Source organism: Lactuca virosa, chromosome 2, assembly GCF_052849685.1.
Source record: "Lactuca virosa cultivar CGN04683 chromosome 2, Lactuca_virosa_CGN04683_v6, whole genome shotgun sequence".
Classification (NCBI taxonomy): domain Eukaryota; kingdom Viridiplantae; phylum Streptophyta; class Magnoliopsida; order Asterales; family Asteraceae; genus Lactuca; species Lactuca virosa.
The window spans coordinates 306,425,628-306,447,859 of record NC_136427.1 but is presented as its reverse complement, the minus strand read 5'-3'; the positions used below and the strand labels follow the sequence as shown (position 1 = coordinate 306,447,859).

At 35.9% G+C, this 22,232-nt stretch overlaps 2 protein-coding genes across 2 annotated transcripts; one reads left to right on the top strand and one right to left on the bottom strand.

The window, feature by feature from the left end:
- Positions 1 to 2,297: 2,297 nt before the first annotated feature.
- Positions 2,298 to 5,585, bottom strand: LOC145161603 (putative methyltransferase PMT16). Its single transcript, XM_079081158.1, has 6 exons — positions 4,848 to 5,585; positions 3,881 to 4,091; positions 3,431 to 3,728; positions 2,953 to 3,345; positions 2,788 to 2,865; positions 2,298 to 2,672 (listed from the first exon to the last, which is right to left on the bottom strand). The coding sequence occupies exons 1-6, from the start codon at positions 5,559 to 5,561 to the stop codon at positions 2,441 to 2,443; spliced, it is 1,926 nt and encodes a 641-aa protein (XP_078937284.1). The 5' UTR covers positions 5,562 to 5,585; the 3' UTR covers positions 2,298 to 2,440.
- Positions 5,586 to 6,569: 984 nt separating this feature from the next.
- Positions 6,570 to 7,292, top strand: LOC145158749 (uncharacterized). Its single transcript, XM_079077602.1, has one exon. The coding sequence runs from the start codon at positions 6,570 to 6,572 to the stop codon at positions 7,290 to 7,292; it is 723 nt and encodes a 240-aa protein (XP_078933728.1).
- The last annotated feature ends 14,940 nt before the right edge of the window (positions 7,293 to 22,232 follow it).

Here is a 22,232-nt window from a genome sequence, read left to right as displayed (position 1 = left end):
TCACATATGAATAACGTACAGACTTGCATATTTGTTTTGTATTTTAATAATCATATATTTGTTCAGGTGCGAAAACATATTCATATGTGAATATAACATGGTAATTTAGTTTATGCATTTCATCAAACAGTTGGAATGCATACAAGTTAGCTTTTTTAAATGGTGTTGATGTTGACCTAATGACGTTGAGAATATAATTAATCGTAGATGTTGAAGATATGTTCGTATTCAAGCAGAATTAAATGTTTGATTGAAAGAACCAAAAATGAATTTTTGTTATCTATTGTTGAATGGTGTTGATAAACGTGCTATTGACGAAGATCGATGATTGATTAACACTGGATGACGTTGATCGAGAGTTTAATTGAAAATTTTTGGATGATTGTTAAAGGTTGGAGGAGAAATTTAGATGATAAACGATCGATTAAGAATAAATTTGAACGATTATCTAATTTTCCACAGGTACATATCTATAATTGAAGGCTATTATATCATATTACCGTATCATTTATGCTTACATATTAATTAAATGATTGACTAAGAATGATTCTTTTATTCTCAATCTTTTTTTTTTCTCAATTGAACCCTTCTATATGTTAAATTCCAAAATGGCTATTTGGTAAATATTTTTAAAAGAATACCCACCCCATAAATATTTTTCTAAAAAACCACTTTGATCGAAAGCCTAATTTCCTTCTGCAATGAACGTTTTACCTCGTACATTGTTTCGAGGTTCCCTAGAAGTCTTTTTCTAGTAATCATATCTTCCACTCCACGTTAATCAAACAACTATGCAATAAAATATTAATTTCATTTTCTATAAGTGGAACGTTTGTTTATTTAATTAGTTTTTGATTGCTAAAAACAAAACACCATAGTTATTTATTTGTTTATTTTTATAAATTTTACCTTCGCATAAAAAAATAAGAAATATGGATCGACAAACATTTTGATAGCATTATTAAATGGGTTTGTACTAGTGATATGATATTCGATCATTATATTTAAATTAAAAACAACTGTAATAAAGTATTAAACATAAAATAGCTTTGAAATTATATTGATCTTTTGTATGATGTTATATGTTTAGCAACCATAAAATAGTTTTGAAATGATAATAATCTGTTCAATGCTGTTAGATGTTTAGCGAGGATGTTCAAAAAAATCCAAAACTTAGAAACAGAGAAATTAGGTTTTTTGGTTCGCCTACTCTTCATATTTTATGTTAATCGAAAAATTAAAATTTATATTTGCTATGTATAATAAGAGGATGTTTTTTTATCACGATGAAGCAAATATAATCCTAACTATTCTTAATTTCATGCGTGTTCCAGACATGATTTGAACAATTGACCTTAAAGATCTTTAAGGACAACATCACAATGCTAGGTTAAAACCTTTTTGGTGTATAAGATGATCTTTAGATTTAAAATATAAAATTGATATTGAACTATTATTAGGAATTGCGGATCACATCAAGCAATTTCAGCATTTAATTTAAAGATGTCTATTTTAACTAATAATCGCAATTTGTTATTCATTTGTTAGTTTTGTTTTTTTCATAAATAAAGAGATAATTAGTTATTATTTATAGGAAATAAGAATCGCAAGTACTTATTATTATTTGCCACAAAATATTTAAATTCAAAATAAAGAATCAAAATATAATGTCTTCTATCGCTGTAAATTTGCATTATGAGAAGAAACAATGGTCGAGCGTCCAAAATTGATAACCTTTCGTCGGAAAATTATTAAAATAAAAAAAACTAGAAGATGACAACCTTATTTACTTTTGGTAGTTCTTTCTCGATTGTTTTTGGTTAAAATTTAAATTTAAACTTTGTTTTGGCCTTTTTGATAGATTATTTCGAACACATATACTGTACTTATTTTGAAATTATCTACCGATCGAGTGTTTTAGTTATGAAAAAAATTTATTAACTAAGCAGTTAATCAGTTGACTATAATCGAACCACAAAAATAAGTTAACCTTTTTTTTCGATTTAGTTCTATGGTTAATTTTTTTTTTTTTTTTTTTTGTGAAACATAGTTACAACTAATCTTCCAAAATACGATTTTGCTTGTATAAATAACTTCTTTAGATTATTTTATATTCATTGTTCTTAAATAGTTTACTTTTTAATATAATAGCTTTTAGTTTCTACTCTAATAAATAACATCAAAATTTGCTTTAATGGACTATTCGGCCGAATTATGGAGGCATTAAAGTCTAAATTGACTTTTTAATATTTTCATATATGTTTTTAAAACAATATTTTATGAAATGGGAAAAAAGATGCGGCACGTTATCTAAAATTATAAACAATAATTCAAATAGTATTTATAATCGCAACTGAAAAATATAAGATTAAAATACAATTTTAGATCTAATTTCAAAAAATAAAACTTTTTAAGTTGGAAATTGAACTAATTTTGACTTTTAGGTTGGTTGGTCAGAATCCGCAGGAGCAGTCCAATATAATTTAACAGCAAAAAGAAGCTTCTCTCTCTCCAATGGCCCATCTTCATGGTCAACTATTTGACTTTCCCAATTTAACCCATCTGCAATTCTTTTTACTTTTACCAATAAATCCACGTCATCTCTTATTATCACACTCCCTTCTGGCCTCAATATTCTGTCCATTTCCAGCATTATATCTTCCATCTCACACCTGTAACGTACACATACTTTTAATCTTGATTTTCACCCCAAAAATTAATAAGTCGATAGAAAACACTTGGATATATAGAGCTTAATTAAGTAAAAACAATAACCCTAACACTAACCTGTCTTTGTACAACGTAAAAATTGAATCTGCATGGATGAGATCATACGTCCTAGGGTAAGTAGACATTGCCTCGCACCTATGTCAAAAACTTTCGTTAGTAATAATTCGTGGATTTTAAGGATGCTTAGATTGTGGTTTATCTATATATGGTGTGTACGTATACCAGCTTTGATAGGTTCCAATGAGTCCACGCTCGTAAATGGCACCAAGTGTATCAGATTTGGCTTCAACGGGAACAATGTTCATGACCCATAAAGGATTATCAACGAGTGAAGCTGCAAAACCACCGAGGAATGCGTTCATGTCAAGAAGATTACGATATCTTCCCGGTTGTCCGAGCTGATTATTTACAGTTTTATAGTACGCAATTCTCTTCTTCCACAACAACACATCTTCTTGGAAAATGTCCGGTGATACACCTTCGATGCTTCCACTGCTAACCCTAGGAGGAACCATGTGTAATCTCTCTGGCCATTTTGCAATTGCCCCACCTGCAACTTCATCGCTGCTTGACACTTCTGGCAATCGAGTCAAACATGTCTCTATGTCTCTATACCTGGAAGTATTTGATCATGAAATCATATTATTCGGAATGAATCGCGCGATTATGTATATATAATGGTAAATTAATCAAGACGAACCAGGCAGAATCAGGATTTTGGATCGGGCAAAGAGGCGTGTTTTGGGAGATTTTTCGATTTGATTTACAGTTCAAATGATTGATTGGTTTTTGCCAAATCGAAAGATCGCCCTTTTGGACCACTTTTTTCCAACAAAGACTCTTTGCAACTCTCTCAATTTGGGTTTGTTCTTCGTTCAAATCGTCCTTTGTTCTTTCCCACCCTTTCCAGTGATTCTCCCAATTGATTGGTGGGCCGGACAGGATCCAATATCCTCCAGGTCGGAGGACCCGATCCACTTCAATCAAGTACACTCCATCTATACATTCAATTGTCAATGGTCAATCAAAAATCGACATGCAAATATTTAAAATTGACAGGCATGTGGGGTATATATATATATATATATATATATATATATATATATATATATATATATATATATATATATATATGTGGAGGGGAATTTACCATATTGTCCCCATGGGATGAGACAACGAGAACAATGAGCCATGTCGAAAGCCCTTGAAGGATATGGAAGCCTCTTGGAGGCGATAACACCGATCAACGCAGGAACACCACGCTCTAAAGCAAATTGTACTTGCGCTTCGTGTGTATCCCTTGGAGCAAATGACATCGCTATGATGTTTCTTGAAAGAAGATATGCCCCCCAACTTGCCACCTAGTAATTACATAATACGAAATATTTTTTACATGTGTTAGTATAGTAGATGATATGTTAATTTTATTTCCATATTACACAAGGATATAAATATAATGTTTCCATATATGACCTTTGTTTAAATTTCAAGTTTCATATAGACGAATCAGAGATCGGCTTTTCAGATTCCTCAACATTGATTTATTCGTTACATTGAATGCATGGTAATTTTAGTCGTTGTCTAGGAACTATATATTTTTTTCGTGACACTATTGCCGGGTAATCTTGTCTTTTACAATGTATTTGCTTACTGGACGGCATGATTTTGAATTATCATTAATTATACTTGTAGATAAATTAATAAAAACTGTGGGGTAGATGGACCAAAAAGGACAACAAAAAGTTTGTGATATAACTGTTTCTGAATCAAATTGACAGCAATTATGTACCTAATATGTTCCTACTTGCAAAATTGTCAAAGGTAAAAACTGTGCATTAACGTTTTCAAACCTTATTATATTCCAAAAGAGATATACAACATTAATAAATCTGTCACATCAACTTTCTATATTTAACTATATTTAATGTAGCTTCATATTTTAAAACTTTAAAAAAATGGCAAATTTCATTTTTAAGAATGGTTTTTTAGGAAATTATAAAAACAGGCGTCAGAGACAATTTACCTAAAAATAACACCAAAAAATTCTCCGTTTAAATACGAAATTTATTAAAATAAAACGGTCGGCTGGCTTGGATCGATCATAAAAAGAATCTTACCCCACAACCCGTATCAATGGCGGTTCGGATCGACCCGTCGTTAAGATTGATTAGTTTTCCGATGTCGTCGATATAAGCATCAGCGCCGTTAGGGAACATGGTCCCACCGCCGGGGAATCTAAACCGGTCACCCTCGAACCTGATCCAATTCTGAACGGCTTTCTCGACGGTGAGATCTTTGTGTGGTACATTGGCGTACCATGCGAGATCCCTACTCGTCGGCCACTTGAACGGATTCTTGTAACCGAACGGCGCCGGAATACGGCATTTAAGAAGCTCGTTTTTCTCCGGGCAATGTCGTTCACGGTAGATAAGACGATCTCTTGGGAACTTCAATGATCTTTTTTGGTCTGTGCATGGTGTGTATTCGGAGTACTTAACGGAACAGGGTGGATAGGTTTTTACAGTGAAGGAATCATCGGCGGCGGCGGAGTGGTGGGCAGAGAAGTCTAGGTCTTTGTATGTGTCATCGATGGTTGAGTTGAAGGAGGTGGATTGGGTGGAGGCAGAGTTTACGGTGGAGGTGTGGAGGGAAGTGACAGTGGAAGTGGTGGCGACACGGGGTTGCCATGAACCGAATAAGTAGAAGAAAGAACAAAGGAAGAAGACAAGACAAGCTAATAAAACGTTGTTTTTACGGAGGAGATGGGCGGAGGTGGAGGTGGCGTTGGGCTTGGTGGTGGGGGTGTAATACGGCGTACTTTGTCCCGCCATTGTTAAAGTCTTCAATAAGGTTGTCACGATCTTTCAAGTTATATATATATATATATATACAGAAAATGAGTTAGGACTCGTGAGTGAACTCGTAAGTTGTGAGTTAAAACAGTGTGTTAGAACATGAATATTAATTTTCTATTTTCTTTTTTAAGAAATAATAAGCATAAATAAATAAAATAATATTGGAATGGAGAAATGGATAGTGGTGGACCGGGGAAGGGCCAGGCTGGGTTAGGCTGGGTCGCAACCATGATGCTTGCGGAGTGTTACGAGTAAACTCTCAAGTTATTAATAAAGAAATAAGGATCAATGGAAGTAAATTGTTCCTCTATTATATAGTGAAATATTTATATAACTATATATATATTTACTTAAAAAACTCCCTTAATACGGTTTTAAGATCTAGGTTCGTTTATTCCTCTATTATATTTTTCTTTATTCTTTACCTACTATATATAATATTTGAGTTCAAATTTTAAAAAAGTTATGCCTTTGTAACAACTATGATATGAATACATTATTTGTTAACTGAGTGGCGCATAATATAATTATATTATAATTTTTTGGTAAATATATGTTAAAAATAATTATTTCATTGACATTATAATAAATTTGAAAGAGTAAAATTGTTTTTCTATTTTTCTTATTCCAAAAATCGATTACAATGATCCTTTTTATAGGAGAAGTTGAGGCTAGCCCACTTGGCTAACATGCGGGTTCTAAACTAACAACTAACTAGGTGTTCATGGGTTTATTAATATATATCATGTATCTTGTATTTAGCCCATTAGATTAGCCCTTATGTATGTACGTATAAGTCCATTGTTTTATGTATATAGTATTCAATTGATTAATGAAATTATTCAAGGGAAATCATTTTCCAATATGGTATCAGAGACTTTCTAACCTTGGTACCCATACTCCAGCCGGCCCTACCTTCTCCTTCTTTCTCGATCCTGTCGATCATCTCCTTCTACTCTATTCTGTTCTTCTTCTCTATCAGACATGCCTGATAAAAATAACCCCTTCACCTGCATCAATATCAAGTCCTATGTTCATCTTATTCTTGATCTAAATGAATTAAACTACGATGCGTGGCGGGAGCTCTTTCTCACTCATTGTCGCGTCTATGGTGTCCATGGCTTTCTTGACGGCATAAACAAACCCAAAGACGCAGCAGACACCGATTGGGACAACCTTGACAATCTTGTCAAGTCTTGGCTCTATGGCACAATGACACGGTCATTACTCACCATGATCCTCAAACCAAAATTACCAGCCAACTCTATCTGGGAATCCATTGAAGCCCTTTTCAGAGACAACAAACACTCAAGAGAAATTGAACTGGACAATGAGTTGCGTGCTCTAGTCCAAGGCGATCGCTTTATAACCGAATACTGCCAGAAAATGAAAGCTATTTCCGATCTTCTAGCCAGCATTGATGCACCAGTCCCTGAAAAAACAATGGTTTCATACTTGCTCAACGGTTTAAACCCGAAGTTTGAAAGTGTTTCCATGCTTATCCGTCACAAAGATCCCCCATTCTCATTTCTGGAGCACGTTCAACACTTGTTTCTGAAGAGTTCCATGTCAACAGGAACCATACCTCGTCACCCTCACCTCATTATGATCATGCTCCTCTCCTACAGTGCTCGTCGCCAACAACAACAAGCCCGACACCAGACGGTCTCAGCACAACAGATCCTCCTCCAATTGGCGCACCAATGACTCCTTCAACCGCCGATCAACGCCGTCTTCCTCGTCGCAGGCCCATGCCACCGGTCGCTACCCTCTTCCTACTCCATGGAATCCATACTATTATCATTGGGCGGTTATGGTTGGCCTGCCCCTCCACCGTGGGTTGTTCCACGCCCTCATTTGGCTCCTCAACCACAACAAAACCGCCGACAATCACCTGCAAACGGCATCCTTGGACGTCACCCATCAGCCCAACTAGGCTCCTCTACTTCTCAGGGAGCGTTTCACGCTACTACTAATCAGTCCTCACTTCCAGCTCCTTGGCAATGGTTTCCTCCTATGCCACCTGATCAGCCAACCGATCTCCATGCTGCATACAACACAACAACAACACAAATACACCACCCAACCGAAAATCACCAACACCATTCCCCCCTCCAACCGCAACTCCTCCTCACACCTCCCCCCACACCGTCACCTCTCCAAATAGCCCATGCCCTCCTGAAACAACTACAAACAGCCCCTTATCGCCTCATTCTTTATCCCCCACCTCCAACCCATCCACTCAAAACAACCCGTCAAACTCTCATCCCATTCTCGTCAACACACATCCTATGGTTACCCGTTCTCAACGAGATATTTTCAAACCCATCTCCAAACTTAACCTTCACACCACAACCGAATCTCCATTACCAAGATCCCACCTCCATGCTCTTAAGGACCCTAACTGGAATAATGCCATGAAAACCGAATTTAATGCATTTCTTACTAATGAAACATGGGTACTTGTTCCTACACCAAAAGATGTTAATATTGTTCGATCTATGTGGTTGTTTAAAAAGAAATACAAAGCAGATGGCTCATTATAACGATATAAGGCACGACCTGTTGCAAACGGTAAAAGTCAACGATCGGGGATTGACTGTGATGAAACATTTAGTCTGGTTGTTATACTGGCTACCATCCATACGGTTCTTAGTCTCGCCACATCCCGTGACTGGCTAGTTCACCAACTTGATGTTAAAAATGCTTTTTTACACGGACATCTCAATGAAACTGTGTATATGCATCAACCGCCCGGATTTCATGACCCCAAGTTCCCGAATCTCGTATGTCATCTTAAACAGTCTCTTTATGATTTAAAGCAGGCCCCACGGGCATGGTTCAATCGGTTTGCTACATTTCTCAAGAAGCATGGATTTATACACAGCAAATGCGATTCTTCTTTACATATCTTCAGATCCGGGAGTGCCACTGCTTACTTGCTGTTATACGTTGATGATATTATTCTCACAGCATCGACCACATCTATTCTTCAGCATCTTATCAAACTCCTGGTTGCGGAGTTTGCCATGACCGATCTTGGAGCTATCTCGTATTTTTTGGGCATCTCATAATTTCAAACAATGAAGGCTTATTTCTTACTCAGCGTAAATATGCTCTTGAAGTCCAAGACCGAGCAAATATGCTTAATTGTAATCCATATCACACTCCGGCAGAAAATCAGTCCAAGCTCGATGATACAGGACCACCCGTTGTTGATCCCACTCTTTATCACAGCTTGGCTGGAGGCTTACAGTATTTAACCTTCACCCGACCAGATATTTCCTTTGCTGTTCAACAAATCTGCTTATACATGCACCCCCCGCGTGAACCCCATTTTCATGCGTTAAAACGCATTCTAGGTTATGTTCGCGGTACATTAGATCTTGGTCTCCAACTTCATCGCACCACAACTACTGGTCTTATTGCCTACTCAGATGCCGACTAGGGCGGTTTCCCATCTACTCGCCGATCCACCAACGGTTATTGTGTTTTTCTAATAGACAACCTGGTCTCATGGTCCTCTAAACGTCAACCTACGGTCTCGAGATCAAGTGCCGAAACTAAATACCGCGGTGTTATAAATGCAGTCGCCGAAACTTGCTGGTTGAGGAACCTCCTTCGTGAGTTATACACCCCCATACCCAATACTACTATCGTATATTGTGATAATATGAGTGCGGTCTATCTCTCCACAAATTCGGGTCTATCTCTCCACAAATTCGGTTCAAGATCATAGGACAAAACATATTGAAATAAACATTCACTTCGTTCGAGACAAAGTCGCCACTGGTCAAGTTCGTGTCCTTCACGTCCCTTCCGCACTTCAGTATGCTGACATCTTCACCAAAGGGCTTCCTTCGTCCCTCTTCATGGATTTTAGAAACAGTTTGAGCCTTCAGAATGTTCCTACCGCTCGAACTGCAGGGGGTATTAATGTATATTATGTATCTTGTATTTAGCCCATTAGATTAGCCCTTTTGTATGTACGTATAAGCCCATTGTTTTATGTATATAGTATTCAATTGATTAATGAAATTATTCAAGGGAAATCATTTTCCAATAGGGTTCAATCCCTAAGGAGAAAAAAAAAATTATTTGGCGTTCCAAAAAAAGATCTTTTTATAGGATATGAGACTAAAGATAAGTACATGAATTAGATAAGGATTTTAATCCTTGTAGAACAAGAAAAACGTAAATAAAGATAAATATATGGAAACTAAAATAATCTCAACACTCCCTCTCAAGTCGGATTGTGTAGATCATGAACACTTAACTTGCTGCAAAGAAAATGAAAACGATCTGCCCCCAAAACTTTAGTGAACAAATCTACCATTTGATACTTAGAACGTATGTCACAAGGTTCCACTTCTCTATTTGTGACACGTTTTATAACAAAATAAAAATCGATCTCCACATACTTGGTTCACTCATGATATAATGGATTGACTGCTATGTGTCTCGCTGCCTCATTGTCACACATTAAAGGAGTTGCTCCAACTTGTGTAGCATCAAAATCTTGTCATAACTACCTTAACCAAATTATTTCACACACCGTGCTAGCCATGGATCTATATTCTACCTCATCCGAAGATCTAGCAACAACACTTTTGTTTCTTCATTTGCCAAGAAATAAGAGATCCTCTGAAACTAATAAAGTAACCACTACAAGATTTTCTTGTAGACGGATAACTCAACTAACTAGCATCACGGTAAGCCATTAAGTTGAGGTTTCGGGATGAAGGCTAAAATAAACCTTGTCATGGTGTGGTTTTTAAGTAGTGAAGTACTCTTATGTACAACATCTAAATGAGTTGTTCTTGGTTTACTCAAAAACTTGCTTAGTTGACTTATCAAAAAAGTTATATATGGGCGAGTAACCGTAAGATAAAGTAGCTTGCCAATTAATCTTCGGTATTTTTTTGCGTTAACTTCTAGACTGTCATCATCCTTATGAAGGCGTAAGTTTTCATCCATGGGAAACGAACTAGGACGATTGCCTTGAACCCCCAAATCCTTTAATATATGAAGAGTGTTTTTATGTTAACTAATACTGAAACCTTCAAAAGAACAGGCTACCTCAATACCAATGAAATATTTTAAAGGCCCCAAATCTTTGATGCTAAATTGTATTTACAAATGTGCTTTTACTTCTTCAAGTTTTCTTTCATCGTTTCCCATTAAGAGGACATCATCGACATAGATGAGAGCAATAAGGTGTGTGAAACCTTTCCGATGTATGAACATGGAATGATCAACTTTGGATTGTTGAAACCCATTCATAAGTAGTACTTTAGTAAACTTTTGTGTAATGTCCAAAAAACCATAGTAAATTTTTTCATTTTTAAAAGGCATTATCATAGAAATCATAAGTCACCAAAACACTGTTTTATAGCCATATCAAAATCAGAGTAATAATATCAGGGTATCTCTCAAAACATGAAACTAGTGGATGATGTGTACAATCTCGCATTCGCCTTTCAGTGGTCATTTGAGGTATCTGAACCATTTAAATCAACAACTGTAAGCCAAAGCTTAGTGAGTTCCCCTAAAATACCCGACACAACAATACATATACAATGCAAAGTTTTATCTTATGGTTTCAGGTACTTTAGAGGATAGTGGCAAGGCGAACGCGTGATCGTATACATCCTTCAGTGATATGTTTTGGAGATTATATGACACTCTGATTTCGGGATAATTATACCTGATACTTGGTTTTTATGACTTGAGTTTTGATTGAAATAATGATTTTACTTTAATTGAAAAATGAAAATTTTATCGTGATTTTTGGGATGTTATAAGTTTTGTTTTCAGGAACCTTAGTAGGTAATTTTTGATGATATATGCAGCAGTTAAAATGCAATCTCCCTAAAACTCTATTGGCAAAGAAGCTTGAAAACATTATGCACAACCCATTTCCAAGAGGTGTCGATGTTTTCTCTCAACCATACTGTTTTGTTATGGCGTATACGGACACAAACTTTCTATAAGGATCCCTTGTTCCCTATAAAATTTCATCATATATCTAAACTTGAATTCCGACCCATTATCAGTTCATATTCTTTTAATTTTTGTGTTAAATTGTGTTTTAATCATGTTGCAGAATGATATAAGTAGGTGGCCCGCTTCAGACTTAGTTTTCATAAGGTAAACCCAAACTCCTATACTATAATCATCAACGATAGAAAAAAAAATAATGTTCCCCATTTATTGTAGCATTTTGATATGGACCCCAAATATCGACATCTATTAACTCAAAGCTCTCTATTGTTTTAGAAAAACTAATAGGAAAATGTAGTTTGGTTTATTTTTCTCTAAGACATGAATCACAAAATTGATTACAATTACCTACATCTATTTGTTGTAATTTATTCAATACTCCCTCTGAAGCGTGCCCCAATCTTCTATGCCAAATCATCTCTTTACTCGGAACCGCCATTGCCACCCTACTTTCCTTGAACGACTCCAAACAGTATAGTCCACCACGTTCCTTACCCATCCCAATTAGGTTCCTTGAATGTAAGTCCTATATATAACAAACTTTTGGCATGAATGTTAACACATATTTCATTTGAAAGGCGACTTACGGAAAGTAGATTGCAGTTGAAATTTGGAACATTTAACACATCGTTCAAATCAAACCCATCAGTAAGATGTATAGCACCAATGTGTTTAATAAGAACAAATGCACCATTAGGTATAGTGACAAAGCAACTGTCTTGATTGGTTTTAAGTTCTTTTATCCATTTTTTATGAGGATTTATATGCTCACTTGCTCTAGAATCAATATTCCAAGAAATTGGAGTTTTAGTCTTACCAATCATGTATGCTTGTGGATTATTCTTACCACTCATGTTGGATTTAGGAGGGTTATCGATACTTTTGGACGCCCTAAGCATTCTCATGATATCTTCACATTCTTCCTTCGTGATTGTTTGAGAACCCGCCTCATCCACGTCTGCTGCTGCTATAGCTTGCATTTTTTGTTTTTCAGTCTAATTCTTTGCATTTGTACTTTTCGTGTTCCACCGCTCCAGATATCCAATTAGTTCGAAACAACCTTCCACCATTTGACTGGGTTTTTGATAATGTGTATGCCACTTATCCTCTGACCTTCTTTGGTTGTCTTTCTTAACGCTTGATTGTGATCCAGATTTACTAATTTGAAGAGAAATGGACCTTTTCGTCGTCTGGAATGATGCAACTTATGAATTGGAATTATGTGTCATCCCAATTTGTCGTTGCTGTTCATCTTGGCTAATAAGGTGGTATGCTACATTTAAGGTGGGTAAAGGGCTTCTACTACGGATTTGTGTTCTTACTGTATTGAACTCTTCGTTTAACCCCATAAAAAGTCATAAAGGCGTTATTTATCACAAAGTCTGGTGATCTCTGTGTTGATTTCGCATCGACACCCTTTACATGTACATGTGGGGATTTGGCTTATGAATTTAATTTCATCCCCCAAACGCTTATTAGATTTGTGTAATATGATGAGACAGATAAGTTGTTTTGTTTTATGTTGGTAATCGTCCGTCCTAATTCATACGCTCGAGGAGCATTCTCTTTTCCAAATCCCTCCTTGAGATCTAGTCATATGTCACGAGTGGTGACAACATACTTCACATTGCTCTTTATCTCCTTCTCCATGGAGCTCACTAGCCATCCACGCACCACCGCATTACATCTTTTCCAGTTGTTAAATTCGTTTGAATCTTCTTGTGGCATTAGTAGGGTTCCATCAACGAACCCTATTTTGTTCTTGGCAAAAAGAGCATTCGACATCTCGTTTTCCCAATCGTCATAATTTCCATCACGTAGGAGATTTTCTCCTACGAACTTTTGTCCATGATGATTGGAATTGGTGAAGAAGTAAGGCGAAGATATATCGAGAATAGATTTTTCTACACGTCCTATTTTTTATTTCGTTTTTTGTTTTGTTTGTAAACAGAAGCCGAAGACTTAGGTTATCCGATATAGTCTATATGTATAAGGTTGTTTGTATTGATATGTTTTATATTATTCAAATGTAATCCTTATATTGTAAATCCTTTTGTGTGTGTGTGTATATATATATATATATATATATATATATATATATATATATATATATATATATGATACGTAACACTAAGGGGTCTTCTAAGGCAAATCATTCTTTCATCTTGGTATCAGAGCCAAGGACCTTAGGCAATTTTGGCTTCTAGCCTTTCTTTCCAGATAGCTTCTCTATGGCCCCTTCTTTCACTAACTCTGCCGAGATAGCCACTGCAATCACCTGCAAGTTGAGTCGCACAAAATTTTTACTTTGGAAGGCACAGGTCGTTCCCATCTTGCGAGGAGTCTAACTTTTTGGATATCTTGATGGAACCACAGTAAAACCATCGCCCAAGATCGTTGCATCATCATCCTCTGAAAAGGAACATGTCAAGGAAATTGATAATCCTGATTATCTTGATTGGGTAGTTCAAGATCAAGCTATCATTGGAGGTTTGTTGTCCTCCATGACTGAAGATGTCCTGTCACAGATTACACATTGTATTGATACTTCTAATCAGCAGTGGACATCACTCGATACTATGTTCTCTGCTCAACATAAAGGGGACTCAATTCAAATCCGCACACAACTTTCAACCACGAAGAAAGGTGAGATGATTGCATCAGAGTATTATCATAAAATGACAAATCTAGCTGATACAATGGCAAATATCGGCCATCCTATGACAGATGAAGAAGTCATAGGTTATATCCTTGCTGGTCTAGGACCAGGTCATGGAGATTTATTTACTGCCATCACTGTACTCGGAAATCAGCGAGTTGTTACTTTACCAGAGTTTTATTCATATCTCATTACGCATGAGGCCCAAGTTTCAGCAGTGAACAACGCCACCACAAACTTTGTCTCATCAACAAACAATGCCACAAGACAAGATGCAAACGGGTCTCGTAGAAATTTTAGTCAAAATCAAAATGGATACAACAATAACAACAATTACCGAAACAACTACAGAAATGGAAGTGGAGGTCGCGGACGAGGAAGAGGCCGCGGCAGAAACAATGGTGGAGGCGGTCCACGGTGTCAAGTGTGTGGCATTCCGGGTCATGTTGCCTTGAATTGCAGAAATCGCTTCAACCATGCTTACCAAACAGAAAATTTTTTAGGTGGAAATAGTGCAATTACCAGAAACTACAACAACTATAACCAAGATTCGAACTGGTACATTGACACCGGGGCAACATATCATCTTACAAGTGATCTTGACCGACTCTCTATTCAGGAACGATATCATGGAAAAGACTAGTTTCAAGTGGCAAATGGAGCAGGTTTGCATATTTCCCACATTGGTCATTCTCATATTCCTGTTTTAAATCAATCTCTTGCTCTAAAAAATGTCCTTCATGTACCTAAAATCAACAAACATCTCTTGTCCGCTCATAAACTTGTTTCTGATAATGATGTCTTTATTGAAATTCACCGTAATATTTTCTTTGTTAAGGACAAGGTCACGAAGAAAACTCTTCTGTTCGGTAAAAGCAAAGGAGGTCTCTACCCGGTGCCAATTAGTCGTCCATCTCGTCCTCTTCATCAAGTTGCCTCTAGTGTCAAAGTGTCTCCAATACAATGGCATCGGCGTCTCGGTCATCCCACGTCTGCAATCGTTAAAACTATTATGACGTCCAATAATTTAAAGTGTCCTTTTGATAATTTATCAACTGTTTGTGATGCTTGTCAACGTGCTAAGAGTTATCAATTGTATTATAATAAAAGTGTTCATGTTACGTATTTTCTTCTTGAACTTATGCATACGGATGTTTAGGGACCTGCTCAAACATCTAGTGGTGGTTTCAAATACTATGTTAGTTTCCTAGATGATTATAGTCGTTATACTTGGATTTATCTCGTTAAACATAAATCTGATGTCGAACAAGTTTTCTATAACTTCCAACATCATGTAGAACATCTTTTGAATGCTAAAATTCGTACTATACAGTCTGACTGGGGAGGTGAATATCACAAACTTCATAAGTATTTCCATCAATCCGGTATTGGTCATAGAGTTTCGTGTCCTCATACTTCTCAACAAAACGGGATGGCGGAGCGTAAACATCGCCACATTGTAGAAATAGGTCTATCTCTTCCAGCACACTCGTCACTTCCCTTACGTTTTTGGGATGAAGCGTTTCTAACGGCCTGTTATCTGATAAATCTCATGCCAAGCCAAACTATCAAAAACTCTACACCTATTACACGTCTTCTTAATATAATACTAGATTACTCTTTTCTTCGAAATTTTTGTTGTGCATGTTGGCCCAGTCTCCGCAAATATAACTCTCATAAACTCGAATTTCGATCTAAAATGTGTGTTTTCCTTGGTTATAGTTCCATGCATAAAGGTTATAAATGTTTGGACAAGTCAACTGGGAAAATTTATATATCACGAGATGTTGTTTTTGATGAATCTCTTTTTCCATTTGCCACACCTACCACAAACACAATTCAATCTCCTGTCACCGAGAGTGTTTCTTTTCCTCAATCTGAACCTAGTCTTTTGAATGACCATATGCAGAGTTATGATTTATCTTTGTTATTGGCTAATCCTTCTAATGTAGCTGCAACTCCTATGACTAACACCACTACAGGCTGCACGAGTATCACTTCATTATCGTCCTCCACTTCCAACCCAACTCTTCCAAGAGTAACACCTGTTTCAGCAATACCTTCTTCAACACAAGACGGGTCTGTAACAATCACATCGGTGATCCCTTCCACAGACGACTTGCATGGTTCTTTTAGTCCCATGTTTAGCAGTAACACACCATCGACTTCTCCAGTTACAACGCCCTTACCGCAACCAACGACTTCTCCATCTACATCGCACTTGACGCCATCTTCAGCTGGGTCAAATCTTGGCGGTACAGAATCATCACCACAGGGCATTATTACTTGTGTTCGTACAGGAAAAACATGCCCTCGCAGGTTCACGGATGGAACAATACTTTATAATCCTTTTCGTCGAGCCTTTTTCGTTGAACCAACTTCTCATCGAGTGACACTTAATGATCCTGCATGGCGTACCGCCATGGAAGCAGAATTTGCAGCTCTTAAAAATAATAAAACATGGGTTTTGGTCCCGAGACCAAAGAACGTAAACGTAGTTGGTTGCAAATGGGTTTTTAAACTCAAACAACATGCAAATGGTTCTCTTGATAAACATAAAGCACAACTTGTTGCGAGGGGTTTTACGCAACAATATGACATCGATTATCAAGACACGTTTAGTCCTGTGGTAAAGCCAGTTGTTGTTCGACTAATTCTTGCGTTGGCGGTCTCACGTAGTTGGCATATGAGTCTGATTGATGTGAGTAATGCCTTTCTCCATGGTTTTATTAATGAGGAGGTTTATATGCAGCAACCTCATAGGTTCGAAGATTCAACTAATCCTTATTATGTGTGTAAACTTCAGAAGGCTACTTATGGCCTAAAACAATCTCCACGTGCTTGGTTTTCTCGTTTGAGTGATAAGCTGTATCAACTTGGTTTTCAATCTTCCAAAGCTGATACTTCGCTATTTATCTTTCATCGTGCTACTGTTACTATTTACATGTTGGTATATGTAGACGACATTGTTATTACTGGCTCTTCTAAACTTTCTGTTGATCGTTTGGTGGATAAATTGTCCACTTCTTTTCCTATTAAGGATCTCGGGCGCTTAAATTGTTTTTTAGGGATTGAAGTCGCTCACCATTCAGGGGGAATAACTCTTCTACATCATAAATATGCTTCTGATCTTCTTCATCGTGCTCATATGGAGAATTGTAAAGCTGTTTCAACCCCTATGTCCGTTACGGATAAACTTTCTCGAGATTGTGGAAGAGTTCTTAGTAATGATGATGCTTTTAAATATAGAAGCATGGTTAGTGGCTTACAATATCTTACTCTAACACGAACAGAAATTTCGTTTGCGGTTAATAAGGTTTGCCAGTTTCTTTCTATGCCCACTGATGTTTACTGGGAGGCAACCAAACGAATTTTGCGATATATAAAGGGCACAAGTAATATTGGACTAAGAATTCAGAAGTCTAGCTCAACCTTGTTGAGTGTATTTACAGATGCTGATTGGGCCGGTTGTTTGGATTATCGAAGGTCGACCGGTGGATTTGCGATATTTTTTGGTCCAAACTTGATATCTTGGAGCTCACGCAAACAACTCACTGTTTCCCGCTCAAGTACTGAGGCGAAATACAAAGCTCTAGCTAATGGGACTGCTGAAGTCATTTGGATACAATCCCTGCTCAAAGAATTAAGAGTACATCAGTCGAGGCCACCAGTGTTGTGGTGTGATAATCTCGGGGCTACTTATTTGACTGCAAATCCAGTATTCCATGAACGGACGAAGCATATAGAAGTGGATTTCCATTTTGTTAGAGAGAAGGTAGCAATGGGTGCATTGGATGTCCGTTTTATATTTACTAATGATCAGGTGGATGATGGTTTTAGTAAGCCAATTTCTCGTCATATGTTGGAACGCCTAAAGTACAATCTTAACCTCCAACCGGTTCAGATTGAGGGGGAATGTAAACAGAAGCCGAAGACTTAGGTTATCCGATATAGTCTATTTGTATAAGGTTGTTTGTATTGATATGTTTTATATTATTCAAATGTAATCCTTGTAATTCCTTTTATATATATATATATATATATATATATATATATATATATATATATATATATATATATATATATATATATGATACGTAACCCTAAGGGGTCTTCTTTCATCTTTGTTACATATCTAACCCATACTAGTACTACGATTCTAACATAAACAGTGAAAGATTTGACATTGCAAATATAAAAGAAAAAGCAAAACACATAATTAAGTAATAGATATGTGACATATACTTTTTCATGGGTCATTGGGGAAAGAGTGAAGAAATTTAAATATTAAAATACGATATATGGGATGGCATAAAACATCTAAGTATTTATATTAATATCAATCGATATTGTGAGGTCAACGTGGGGTGCATGAAGGAACAATAGCATGGCCCAAATTAACGATAAATCAAAATTTAAGATTTTTTCAATATTTATTTATTATTTTATTTATTATTCATTTATTTATTTGTATATTTGTTATCCAAGAAACAAAAGGATGATAAAACAATAAGAGTATATTAATATCAATTGATATTGTGAGGTCAACGTGGGGTGCATGAAGGAACAAAAGCATGGCCCAAATTAACGATAAATCAAAATTGAAGATTTTCTCAATATTTATTTATTATTTTACTTATTATTCATTTATCTATTTGTATATTTGTTATCCAAGAAACAAAAGGATGATAAAACAAGAAGACAATCCAACGCAAAACATAACTTTTATCTTTTAAACACGGATAATTACTTGTGAGTAATCAACTTTAGGTTTCTATATACTATTCATCATTAAATTTATTGTTGTGTTTGATATACCATTGAATTTATTGAAATTATTCAAAAAATTACCAATATGACCGATAATAATGAGTTTTTCCGGTTTCCATCGTCTTTTTCATCCAAACATGAGTTTTACGGTGAGCCTCGCCTTGTTCTTCATCTTTTGACTCAACCTAAAAGTCGATCCATCATCAAACACACAATTTGCAATTCAATTTCAAGAAGTTGGAAAAGGGTGTGTGTGTGTGTGTGTGTGTGTGTGTGTGTGTGTGTGGGGGGGGGGGGTTGGGATGAACATTTGGACCTCTGGACCTGGTAAGCATCAACAGGTCCGGTCAAGATCCATCAATTTTTACAAACTGATCTAGTCCGGTTCGGTTCAAATGCTCACTCCTAGGTGAAAGGACATACATGCACAACAAATACCAATCCATGTTCATCATTTTAATAGGTCCACACACAAACTTACAAATGAATCGATGAAAAGGGTGAGGACTTTCAACAAATTTTGGATTTTAGAACTGATTTGTAGATTTCATAGCGGATTTGCAGGTTCAAACTTGAACTCGAACTAAAGTCCGATTTCAGAACCGATTTGCAAATTCAAACTCAAGCCTTTTTGCATCATATTTCTAGATACCATATTCTTCGTTGATTCTTCGTGAGTTTAGGGTTTCCAGACTCAAACTCAAACTCAAAATATGATACAAAACAATGTTAGAGTTTTTCAAACTCAAACTCAAAATCTGATGAAAACACAGGCTAGGAATGTGATTCAAAAATCATTCTTATTTTAAGTTCATGAACAATTTCTGATTTTTGAAAAACCCTTCAAACGATTATGGAAAAACAACTTCGATTTCAGGAACGTGTTCATCCTCCTTCAAATGATTTTCATTTCAAGGGTTTTGTTTCGCGAATTATGAATAAGATTGCCAGAAAATTCAAAGTTGGTCGGAGAAAATGACCGAAAAATTCAAAAATGGTCAGAAAATTCATGTTTGGCTGGGAAAGACGTCGGAAACCGGAAAAACCACTATTATGGTCGTATTGGTCATTTTTGACCAATTTCAACAAATTCAATGATATATCGAGCACACAAATAAACTTAGTGACTAGATATGTACAAAACGTAAAGTTAATTGTCTTTTTAAAATACATAATATTTCCATCAAATGTAGTTACACATAATTTTTTGAAATATAAATTACAACCTATTTTTTTAAATATTTCTTAATTTGATATTTTTTTTATAAAGATGATCCATTTCCCCACACCATCACGGTCCCCCGAGCCAACATTCAAAATTGATGTAGAAGCAATTTCGTCATCGACCTCTGGGTATTTAACTATTCTTATTCTTCAACAAAACATAATTTGGAATGCATTGAGATGTAGATTTTTATTGTAAAACGAAAAAAAATAAAATAAAGAACAAATGTAACTCTTTAGGAAAATGAAATCCATAATTTATGTTTGCAGTAAATAAAAGATACCATTTTTTATAATTATGAGTTTCAAAAATGAACTTGTGAAACCTAAAATTACACTATATTACAAAATGGTTATAAAGGAACTTCGCAGATTGAATTGAAAAAACTAAAATTGGTTGTAAGTTACACTACTTTCACAAATTTAGTCGAAATTTATTGCCATTGTCAACAGGGTAATTTTGGAAATAGCTTCCATTCTCATTCATATCTTTCATAATCAACATTTTAGAGGAGTCAACAACCACTAAAAAAATTAGAAATAACGTAAAAGAAAAAAACCATAGTGACTTGCTCTAAAAGTAATAGATCTTTATGTTACATAACCAAAAAAGTGAAGATCTAGTCTTCCATACGGAATATAGAAGTAAATTTTTTGACTTATGAGGTCAAAAGACCAATGTAGCATTGTAACATCTTTAATTTAAATTTTGATTAAAAAAAGTATATTTGAGCTTGGATAAGTTGAATTGGTATCTATAGCAAGAAACAACAATTTAATAAAATAAAAAAAACTGCACATATATTGTAGCTTCTTGCTGAGAAGTTGCCAATGCAACAGAACCAACCTAAATTTAATAAAAAATGAGTAAATTTAACCTGAACGGCCAGATGTAAGAAATAACAATACATTCACATTTAATCATTTATCACAGCATCCTACTTTCATTTATTAATAGGGCAAATTCAAAAAAAAAAACATTATATTTTGGCAATAGTGTGGTTGAACCAATAATACTTTATTTTCTCCAATCAAACCATAAAATATGAAATTTAAAGTATAAGAAAGAAAATTGTTCTATTAATCTATATTTGGATACCGTTGCTATAAGTGATATATTTTTAAAGAATAGTGGTAATAGGAATAAATGAAAGTGTTATGCTATAATATATTAATACATTATTAACCAATGAGAGTACATTGTTATTTATTGAATTTAACCAAAAAGAATAAAGACAAAATTGCAAAAATGGTCCCTGTGGTTGTCAAAATTTTGTGCTTTTGGTCCAAAACGAAATGTTGGTGCACCACTGGTCCAAAATTGGATCTTTTTAGTGATTTTGGTCCCTATCCACTTAAAAAGACAATTATACCCTTTATATTTGTTTTTCTTATTTTTATATAAATTTTTAATGATTTTAAGTAATTAAAAATTAGAGAATGACCCTCTCTCTCTCTCTCTCTCTTTCTCTCTCTCTTTCTCTCTCTCTCTCTCTCTCTCTCTCTCTCCGGTGGTAGCTTTCATCTTCTTCACCTCTCATCTGTCTTTCTCTCTTTCAAGAAAACACATTCAAGAACACCCTTACTGCCACCACCATCCTCCATCACCACCAGACGCCCCAGATATGTTCGTACATCGAGGAAGGAGCGGTGACGACTTCGTTCTGCACCATAGATCCGATGGAAGAAAGTGACAACGGTGTTGATTGAGAAGTCGACACAGGCATCACCATTTTCCAGCCATCACTGTTCGCTACAACCATCCACCAGTAACCACCGTCATCTCCCTACCGTTACCTCCATATCTCCTTGGTCTTAACTCGATGAGACCTCTCCTTAGATCTAAAAAGCTCAAATTTGAAAAACCTCTCCTTCACCACCGTTATTCTTACACAGATGGTTGAAAAACAGAGAAGAGAGATGATGGTGGCCGGAGATGGTTATTATTTGAGCATCAAACACACTGGATACTGATTTTAAGATTTTTGTTT

What these genes read in the sequence shown, in the direction of transcription:
- LOC145161603 (XM_079081158.1), bottom strand. Translation starts at nt 5,561, where the DNA reads ATGGCGGGACAAAGTACGCCGTATTACACCCCCACCACCAAGCCCAAC. An exon ending in CCATTGATACGGGTTGTGGG is followed by an intron (nt 4,092 to 4,847) that starts GTAAGATTCTTT and finishes TGTAATTACTAG; the next exon opens with GTGGCAAGTTGGGGGGCATA. An exon ending in ATTGGAACCTATCAAAGCTG is followed by an intron (nt 2,866 to 2,952) that starts GTATACGTACAC and finishes TTTTTGACATAG; the next exon opens with GTGCGAGGCAATGTCTACTT.
- LOC145158749 (XM_079077602.1), top strand. Translation starts at nt 6,570, where the DNA reads ATGCCTGATAAAAATAACCCCTTCACCTGCATCAATATCAAGTCCTAT.